Source organism: Hemicordylus capensis, chromosome 3 (assembly GCF_027244095.1).
Source record: "Hemicordylus capensis ecotype Gifberg chromosome 3, rHemCap1.1.pri, whole genome shotgun sequence".
NCBI classification, from domain to species: domain Eukaryota; kingdom Metazoa; phylum Chordata; class Lepidosauria; order Squamata; family Cordylidae; genus Hemicordylus; species Hemicordylus capensis.
In genome coordinates this window covers 1,925,537-1,936,277 of record NC_069659.1, presented here as the reverse complement: position 1 = coordinate 1,936,277, position 10,741 = coordinate 1,925,537, and the positions used below count along the sequence as shown (strand labels likewise).

General features: G+C 43.5%; 1 protein-coding gene across 1 annotated transcript; it reads right to left on the bottom strand.

Annotated features, from left to right (window-relative positions):
- Positions 1-9,211: 9,211 nt before the first annotated feature.
- On the bottom strand, positions 9,212-10,189 carry LOC128349542 (olfactory receptor 52K1-like). Its single transcript, XM_053305981.1, has one exon. It carries the CDS (start codon positions 10,187-10,189, stop codon positions 9,212-9,214), a length of 978 nt encoding a protein of 325 aa, XP_053161956.1.
- Positions 10,190-10,741: the final 552 nt, after the last annotated feature.

Below are 10,741 nucleotides of genomic sequence, written 5' to 3'. Positions count from 1 at the left end.
ACGCAGTACTCCAAGTGTGGTCGCACCATAGTTTTGTATAAGGGCATTATAATGTTAGCCGTTTTATTTTCAATCCCCTTTCTAATGATCCCTGGCATTGAATTTGCCTTTTTCACAGCTGCCGCACATTGAGTCGACACTTTCAACGAGCTGTCCACCATGACCCCAAGTTCCCCCTCCTGGTCCGTCACCGACAGCTCGGATCCCATCAGCATATACTTGAAGTTGGGGTTTTTCATCCCAGTGTGCATCACTTTACACTTGCTAACATTGAACCGCATTTGCCATTTTGTCGCCCATTCCCCCAGGTTGGAGAGATCCTTTTGGAGCTGCTCACAATCTGTTTTGGATTTCACTACCCGGAAGAGTTTGGTATCATCTGCAAATCTGGCCACATCGCTGCTTACCCCTGCTTCTAGATCATTTATGAATAAATTAAAAAGCACCGGTCCCAGTACAGATCCCTGGGGGACCCCACGTCTTACTTCCCTCCATTGTGAAAACTCTCCATTTATACCTACCCTCTGTTTTCTGTCTTTCAACCAGTTAGCAATCCACACATGTACTTGTCCCCTTATCCCATGACAGCTAAGTTTCCTCAGGAGTCTTTGATGAGGAACTTTGTCAAAAGGTTTTTGGAAGTCCTGGTAGACTATGTCAACTGGATCACCTTGATCCATACACTCGTTGACACCCTCAAAGAAGTCCAAAAGGTTGGTGAGGCAAGATTGACCTTTGCGGAATCCATGCTGGCTCACTCCCAGCAGGGCCTGTTCTTCTAGGTGCTTTACAATTTTATCCTTGAGGATGCTTTCCATCAATTTGCCTGGAACAGACGTTAGGCTAACTGGCCTGTAATTTCCCGGATCGCCCCTGGGTCCCTTTTTGAAAATCGGTGTTACATTTGCTACTCTCCAGTCCTCTGGTACAGAGCCCGATTTCAGGGATATGTTGAAAATTTTAGCAAGGAGGTCGGCAATTTCCCGTTTGAGTTCTTTGAGGACTCTTGGATGGATGCCATCCGGCCCTGGTGATTTGTTAGCTTTCAGTTTTTCCAGACAGTTTAGAACATCATCTCTTGTCACTCCATCCCTAAAGAGCCTGGTTCAGAATCAGCTGTATGCTCAGTATCCTCTGCCGTGAAGACAAATGCAAAGAACTCATTTAGCTTCTCTGCAACCTCCATATCCTCTTAATAATCCCTTTCACTCCCTCATTGTCTGATCGTCCAAACGCCTCCCTGGCAGATTTCCTGCTTCTGATGTACTTAAAGAAGTTTTTGTTATTCCCCTTGATACTTTTGGCTAAATGTTCCTCAAACTCTTTTTGCCTCCCTTATTGTCACCTTGCATTTCTTTTGCCAGAGTTTGTGTTCCTTTCAGTTCTCTTCATTTGGACAGGCCTTCCAATTTCGGAAGGAAGTCTTCTTCCCTTTTATGGCTTCTTCGACGGTGCCCGTGAGGCTTTAACCAGCACCTTGTGTTTTGCCTGGAAACTCATTGGTAGCCAGTGTAGTGCTTTCAATACAGGGGTAATATGGTCTCTCTGAGATTACCCAGAGACCAGCCTGGCTGCCGCATTCTGTACCAACTGCAGTTTCCAGACTATGTACAAAAGCAGCCCCACATAGAGCACATTGCAGTAGTCAAGTCTAGAGGTTACCAGTGTATGGACTACTGCTTTAAGGTTGTTTAACTCAAGAAATGGATGCAGCTGGCGTAGCAGCCGAAGTTGATAGAAGGTGCCTCTGTCCACCGCCTCAACCTGGGAAACCAGGGAGAGGTTCAGATCCAGAAGCACTCTCAGACTGTGCACCTGTTCCTTCCAGGGAAGCGTGACCACATCCAGAACCTGGAGATAAAAATTGTCTCCAGAGTTTTGACCCCGCACAATGAGTACCTCCCTCTTATCTGGATTCAGCCTCAGTTTGTTATCTCTCATCCAGCCCATTACTGCCTCCAGACAGGCATTTAGAGAGGCATTTAGAGAGGTTATGCCTTCTCCTGATGATGCGGACATGGAGAAATAGATTTGGGTGTCATCAGCGTACTGATAGCACCCTGCAGCAAATCTCCTGATGATCTCTCCCAGCAGTTTCATGTAGATGTTAAACACCATCAGTGTGATGTATGTTTTACTTTAAATGGAATTGTTGGGAGGTGTGCTCTTCTAGCACACCTGTAGATCATGAAAGATACTTAAGGAGCTTGCCTTTGGGGAGAGGCAGGCTTTAGCATCTCTGGAGGCTTTATGTGGCTGGCCTGTGTTGTCTTTGTCACCTCTCCTTAGTAATAAAACTGCCTTCCATAAATACAGATTCTTGTGTGTTTGTTGGACTCTCTGCTACAACTTAGGGCACAGCCCAACATTACATGGTGTCAGAAGAATGGATTTATTTTGACCCCTGCGATGACTTGTCCTGCAAGGTAATTTGGCTGAGAACTGGAAGCGATGGGATCAATCTTTCCGTTGGTATTTGATGGCAGCTGGACTTGATAAAGTAGCAAGTGAGTGAAAGATAGCTATTTTCCTGAATTGTGTAGGAGAGGAAGCAGTATTGATTTCTAATATGTTTGTTTTTTCTGGCAGTGAGCCAGATGATGTGGAGGAGGTGCTGGAACAGTTTAGAATATATTGTACTCCCAGAAAGAATGTTATATTTGAACGTTATTCATTTTGGAACTATCCCTGGAAACATGGAGATACCATAGATCAATTTGTGACTGAACTGAAATTAAAGGCAAATGGTTGTGAATTTGGCTCTGTATGCAAGGAGTTGATTAGAGACAAGATTGTTTTTACTGCAACAGAGAAGTTAAAGGAGAGACTTTTGAGGGAGCCGGACCTGACTCTTGAGAAAGCAGTGCAAATATGCCAAACAGCTGAAGTAACAGCGACCCAGCTGCAAACCATGGCAGACTGCTCCAAGCAAGTATATGAAATGTCTATGGCAAAGAAAGATTATGAAGAAAAGCCCGTTCAGACACTTGGACATAAGAAGTCACCTTCTGGATACAGACATGATAGTGCAAGGAATAAAGAATGTTCTCAGTGTGGCATAATTCATAAGCCTCAAAGGTGTCCAGCTTTTGGAAAGACTTGTTACAAGTGTGGAAAGAAAAACCATTTTGCTAACATGTGTGTCTTAATGTCAATGAGTTATAATAGAGGACAACAAAAACATCAAGTGCATAATTTAGAGTTGCATAGTCTGTTTATAGGAGAGTTGTCTCAGAATATAATGGAATCTGATGATTGTTGAGCCCCAGGATGGTATGCAGATGTGAATTTAAGAGGGCTTATAGTAAAGTTTAAGCTGGATACAGGAGCTGAAGCAAATGTGTTGCCGTTTAAAATATTTAATGAGTTACCAGGTCAGAAGGTATTAACCAAAAGTGAAACAACTCTTGTAGCCTATGGGGAAGTACAGATAAAGCTGCTGGGCACTATTGTTATTCCAGCATCTACGGGAAAGAGAGAAGTGAAATTATTGTTCTATGTGACTGATATATCAACCCTTCCATTGCTAAGTAGGGAGGCTTGTGAGATTCTGGATTTGGTTCGTCGTGTTGATGTTATAAGATCAGTTGAATTTGTATCATGTGAACAGTTGTTTACATTGTATTCTGATGTTTTTGAAGGTGAATTTGAAGGTCCTTATCATATACATGTTGATTCAACAATTCCCCCAGTGATACGTGGCTGTAGGAAGGTACCATTTGTAATACAAGACAGGTTAAAAGAGACTCTAGAACAAATGGAAAACGCAGGGGTGATAACTAAAGTTGTGGGACCTACAGACTGGGTAAATAGCCTAGTTATCACAGAAAAGAAAAATGGGAAGTTGCGTATATGTCTTGACCCATGTGGTTTAAATAAGGCAATTTGCAGGCAGCGTTATACAATTCCGACGATAGATGATGTATTGGGTCGGTTAGTTGGAATGAATTTTTTTACAATTGTGGATGAAAAGGATGGTTATTGGCAGGTGAAATTAGATGAACCCTCATCACGTTTGTGTACATTTAATACACCATGGGGAAGATATTGTTTTAATTGCTTGCCATTTGGACTTAAATCTTCCAGTGGTGTGTTTCAACAAAAAAATGAAGAGACTTTTGGACATATAAAAGGAGTATATATGATTTCTGATGACATGATCATAGCAGCTAGAACCTCTGAGGAGCACGATCAGATTTTGCATCAGGTAATGGAGACAGCAAGGGCAAAGAACATTAAATTTAATAAGGAGAAGATCCAGTTTAAAGTTGATTCAGTGAAGTATATGGGACATATAGTAACAGCTCAGGGAGTTAAAGTAGATGAAGAGAAAGTGAAGGCTATTCGTGAGATGTCACCCCCAGGTGATAGACAAGGTGTTCTTAGGTTTCTAGGATCTGTCCAATATTTGTCAAAATATATCCCTAGGGAGGCGGAATTGACTGCCCCTCTGAGAAATTTGTTGAAAAAGAATGTGTTATTTCAGTGGATGCCAGAACATCAGAAGGCTTTTGAAGTAGTTAAACAGCAGTTGTGTCAGGCACCTTTACTTCAATATTTTGATGTCAAAAAATCAGTAGTTGTGCAGGCAGATGCATCAAAAGATGGTCTGGGAGCATGTTTGCTTCAAGAAGGCAAACCAGTGACTTATGCTTCTAGATCTTAGTTTATCAGAACAGAACTATGCACAAATAGAGAAAGAATTGCTGGCTGTGTTATATGCTATGAGAAAATTTCATCAATATGTATTTGGTAAAGTTGTTTTAGTCCAGACTGATCATAAGCCACTGGAGGTAATATTTAAAAAATCGATTGGAAGTGCTCCTGCTCGTTTGCAGCGTATGTTATTACAGCTTCAAAGATACCAGCTTGATATAGTATATACCCCGGGTAGAAAGATGTATCTTGCAGATACGTTGTCGAGGGCTGCAGTAGATCCACCTAAGAATGACAAAGAACAAGTAGAGGGGGAGAGAGTTATACACAAGCTGAGTGCGGTAGCTATGCATTCAGAAGGAGTATCTGCTATACAGGAGGCAACAAGTCATGATAGTCAGATCCAGACAGTAGTGGCTCTTATAAGACAAGGGTGGCCACAATATATGAAAGATGTACCTCTCCTTGCAAAGCCATTTTGGCCTATGAAGGACTTGATGCGCTATGAGGATGGTATTATTTATGTAGATGAAAGGGTAGTTATTCCATTGTCCAAGAGGCGAGAAATTCTCCTTCAGTTGCATGAGTCACATCGAGGTGTCCAAAGGACTAGAGCTAGGGCAAAAGAAATAATGTATTGGCCTGGGATGGGCAGTGATATTGAAACAACGGTGGGAAACTGTTCAATATGTGCACATTATACATCCGGAAACCAAAAAGAGCCACTTATACCACATGAGATTCCTGAATTACCGTGGGGAAAAGTTGGTATAGATATTTTTGAATATGGTTCCTTACCATTTCTTTTGGTGGTGGACTATTATTCAAAGTATCCAGAGGTATTGAGTTTGCCAGATAAGACGGCAGGAGCAGTGATTACTAAATTGAAAGCGGTGTTTGCTCGCCATGGGATTCCAAGGAGAATTGTAACAATATGCCATTTGCTGGTCATGAGTTCAGGCAATTTGCTCAGGAATGGGGTTTTGAACAGTGTTTCAGTAGTCCAGGATATCCCCAGTCTAATGGGATGGCAGAGAGAGCAATTCGCTCTATAAAGCAACTCATTAGAAAGGCAGAAGATGCCCAGGTAGATTTATATATGGCATTGTTAGAATATCGGAATACACCTGTCACGGGCATGGAGTATTCACCAGCCCAGATGCTGATGGGTAGAATGTTGAGAAATAAACTCCCGGTGACTACTGATTTATTATGCCCGAAGATACCTTCTGGGATCTATGAAGGTTTACAGAGAGTTCAGAAGAGGCAAAAATACTTTTATGATCGGAATGCAAAGTCTCTTAAGCCCCTGCAAGAAGGAGATGAAGTATGGGTAGAGAATAAAGAAGGGTGGTTTCCTGCGGTGGTAACAAAGAATGGTGATCAACCCCGTACATATCGGGTGATGACGTCCGAGGGACATAGTTATTGGTGAAATAGGCGGAAGGTAAGGTATCGCAGGAGAAATGAAGAAGAAAATGATAAGAGGGAGGATATCGTACAGAGCATGCCTATAGTTACGCAGCATGATCAGTTGTCAAACATGTCTAATGGGAGTATGGAAGAGGTCAAGTCAAAAAATGATGTAGTAGATAAGACACGAGTTGTTCAATCTGAGGAAAGGAGTCCTAGGTACATAACATCATATGGCAGGTGTGTCTTCTCGCCAGAAAGATATATACCTGGATAATTGTTTTATTTTTGTGTGTCTTTCTTTTAATGTGTATACATTTGTATTCATGAATTGTATTCATGATTTTAATTGTATTTTTGTTTTATTTCTTTTATTTTTGTGAGAAGGGAGATGTGATGTATGTTTTACTTTAAATGGAATTGTTGGGAGGTGTGCTCTTCTAGCACACCTGTAGATCATGAAAGATACTTAAGGAGCTTGCCTTTGGGGAGAGGCAGACTTTAGCATCTCTGGAGGCCTTATGTGGCTGGCCTGTGTTGTCTTCCTCACCTCTTCTTCTTAGTAATAAAACTGTCTTCCATAAATACGGATTCTTGTGTGTTGGACTCTCTGCTACAACTTAGGCACAGCACAGTATTACAATTGGAGACAATATGGAGCCCTGAGGCACACCATACAAAATTTCAGATTTTGAAGAACAGTCTCCAAGGGACACCATCTGGAACCTGCCCGAGAGGTAGGAGCGGAACCACCGCAAAGTAGTGCCCCCCAATCCCACCCCCCTCAGACACTCCAGAACAGGGTTTCTCAACGTGTCGGTCCCCAGATGTGATTGGACTTCAGCTCCCATAATCCCCAGCCCCAGTGGCCTTTGGTAGGAATTATGGGAGTTGAAGTCCAATTACATCTGGGGACCCACACATTGAGAATCCCTGCTCCAGGAGGATACTATGGTCAATAGTATTGAAAGCTGCCGAAAGATCCAAAAGGACCAGCAGAGTCACACTCCTTCCATCAATTCCCAATTGGAGATTATCCATCAGGCCAACCAAGGCAGTCTCCACCCCATAGTCTGTCCGGAAGCCAGTCTGAAATAGGTCTAGATAATCAGTTTCCTCCAAAACCGTCTGGAACTGAAAGGCAACCACTCTCTCAATCACCTTGCCCAACCAAGGAAGGTTGGAAGCAGACCTACAGTTGCTTAACTCTGAAGGATCTAACACAGGTTTCTTTAGAAGAGCTCTAATAATTGCCTTCTTAAGGCAAGCAGGCATCCTGCCCTCCCTCATTTCCCTGCTGCGCCACTAATGGTCTATTGCTGCAAAAAGAGAGGCCAAGACGGGTCCACCACTTGAGGTTATTGAAATATAAGGTTGGTCTCTGGGTCATCTCGGAGAGACCACATTACTCCTCTGCTGATGGAGTTACACTGGCTGCCAATAGGTCTCCGGGCAAACTACAAAGTGCTAGTTATAACTTATAAAGCCCTAAATGGCTTAGGCCCTGGGTATTTAAGAGAGTGTCTTCTTCACTACAAGCCCCACTGCGCATTGAGGTCATCTGAGGAGGTCCGTCTCCAGTTACCACCAACTCGTTTGGTGGCTACACAGAGACGGGCCTTCTCGGTTGCTGCCCCGAGATTGTAGAATATGTTCCACCCCATCTCTGGCAATTAAAAAATAAATCTGAAAACCCATCTTTTCAACCAAGCTTTCTCAGCCTTTTAAAATTTGTTGTTTTTAATTTTGTGATTGATTTTAAATTGTTGAATTGTTTTAACTTTTTATATGCTAACCACCCAGAGACGAAAGTTTGGGCGGTATATAAACGTGATAGATAGATAGATAGATAGATAGATAAAATATAGTCAGAACTGGGGCCTTTGCCTCATTTAAGTTGCTTGACTACGTTAGACATTTCTGCACATGTCACTGGTGAGCAAAGAGGTCAGCAATTTGGATCTAGGTCTAGAGATGTGGTAGAATCTCCCTTTCTCAAGTACAGAGTATGAAAGTGATCTTCCCACAGCAGAAATATGGGAGGAAGGAGGGGAAATTATTACTCCATGCAAAATTTTATACACCCTCATCATGTCTCCCCATAGTTGCCTCTTTTCCAAACTAAAGAGCCCCAGGGTGTTGTAGCCTTGCCTCATAAGGAAGGTGCTCCAGACCCCTGATCATCTTGGTTGCCCTCTTCTGCACCTTCCCCATTTCTTCAGTTCTCCAGATCGAAACTGTACATGGTGCTCCCAATGTGGCCATGTATAGATTTGTATAAGGGCATTATGATATTAGCATTTTTATTTTCTATCCCCTTCCTAATGATCTCTAGTATAGAATTATCCTTCTTCACAGCTGCCACCCACTGAGTCGACACTTCTAATGAGCTCTCCACCACAACTCCAAGAACTCTCTCCTGGTCAGTCGCTGACAGCTCAGACCCCGTCAGTGTATATGTGAAGTTAGGGTTCTTCCCCAATATACATCACTTTACAATTGCTCACATTGAACTGCATTTGCCATTTTGTCGCCCATGCCCTCAGTTTGGAGAAGTGTTTTTGGAGCTTCTCACAATCTGTTGTGGATTTCACTACCCTAAATAGTTTAGTGTCATCTGTGAATCTGGCCACTTTGTTGCTTACCCCAACTTCTAGATCATTTATGAATAAATTAAAGAGCACCGATACTAGTACAGTTCCCTGGGGGACCCCACTGTGAAAACTGCCCATTTATTCTTACCCTGTTTCCTGTCCTTCAAGCAGTTACCAATCCACACATGAACCTATCCCCTCATCCCATGACTGCTGAGTTTACTCAAGATCCTTTGGTGGAGAACTTTGTCAAAAGCTTTTTGGAAGTCCAAATATACAATGTCAGCCAGATCACCTTTATCCACATGCCTGTTGACACTCTCAAAGGATACACTCCTATTCTGCGCAGAAAGAACCCTTCACAGCAAGTCCATTGTTTCTTTCTGCCCTTGGGCTACAGCCAGATACACGGAGTGATCGCCATTACTTCTCTTGATGTAGTGGTAGGGTTAGGGGGGTCTGAGCAACCCAGCAGGCTGAGTGCCAGGCACCTCTCTCTTGCAAAACATTAACCACATTACCACATATAAAAAACTAAACGTGTTTTGTTACAAAGATTTAAAAGGCCTACAAAGAGGATATTTTCTCTGGAAGAGTTTCAAGAGGTTATCCCTGATCTCTTTGGTCCTCACACCATAAATAATGGGGTTGGCAATGCAGGGAAGCAGCAGGTAGACTGCGCTGATGAGGTTGTGGATGTCTTCTGAGGCATTCCTGGCTACACGGAAGACGATGGATGAGGAGAGACGGGATGAATAGACAATAAAGATCACAAGCAGGTGAGTGCCACAGGTGTGGAAGGCCTTGTGGCGGACATTGCCTGATGAGATCTTCAAAGCGGTGTAGACAATTTTGCTATAGGAAGTTAGGAGGAAGCTAAGGTTGAAAACCATATTAGTGCATCTTAGCACCAAGCCCAGCACCTTGTTTACTGAGATGTCTCCACAAGACAGTCTCATGAGGGCCAGGAGTTCACAACCAAAATGCCTGATGATGTTGGAATGGCAGAACTGCACCCTAGAAGCCAGGATTACGACTGGGCCAACAAGGATGAGGCCCCAAGCCACAGAAGCAAAAGTGAGCAGCACCAGAAGGCTGTTGGTCATGATGTCTGTGTAGCGTAGAGGGTGGCAGATGGCCACGTACCTGTCCAGAGCCATCATGAGAAGAGTGTTGCCATCTAGGGCAGTTGTAAAGTAGAGGAAGAACATTTGGACAAGGCAGGCAGTGAGGGAGATGCGGCTGGCATGGAACAGGAAGCTCAGCAGCATTTTTGGAAGGATTGTCAAGGCCGCAACTATGTTGACTGCAAAGAGTGAAGCAATGAGGAGATACATGGGGGAGTGAAGGCTCTCCTCCACTTTCACGGTGTAGATCAGGACAGAGTTTGCTGTGATGATCAAGACGAGTACGCAGAAGAAGGGGATGGCCAGGAGGCGCCTGGATTCCTGGAGGCCGGGGAAAGGAAGCAGCAGGAATTCTGTGTAGGAGGTGTTGGCCGTTCCATTCTGGCTCTCCGCCCCCATCTCCTGGTGCCTGGCTGGAGATGGTGCCCAACACTAGTTTGATATGTGGGTCTGGAAAGGCTAAAGCAGAAAAATTACTTCATGGATCTTTAATCCTAGTGCTTGGTCCACTGTGGGGCTAATCCTAGTGCTTGCTCCCTGTGAAACAGGGAGAAATTTCGACTGGCTTTCTGAGATCTGGGATGTCTAAGATGTAGCTAGTTGTGTTTTTGCTTCCTTCATGTCAACTAGTTTATTTATTATTTATTATTTATTTATTACATTTATAAACCGCCCCATCCTAAGGCTCTGGGTGGTGTACAGTTTGCTGCAGATATGATGGTGCATTAGTTGTAAACAGCTCAGTGCACAGTATACTCATCTCCGCTGGTATATGAACCACCCTGCAGCCCAACAGAGTCCTTAACTGAGCTGGCGGAACTGGCTGTGGATTTGGCATTGGAGTTGCTAAGGAATACGGAAGTCGGGAATTTCAGTGTTCGCTTTGGGACCACTTTGGTTTGGCTCAGGAGTTCATACTGACATGGCAGCTATGGGCTTAGTCCAAAGGAT

Excerpts from the sequence above, each read along its gene's own strand:
- LOC128349542 (XM_053305981.1), bottom strand. The coding sequence starts at position 10,189 with ATGGGGGCGGAGAGCCAGAATGGAACGGCCAACACCTCCTACACAGAA.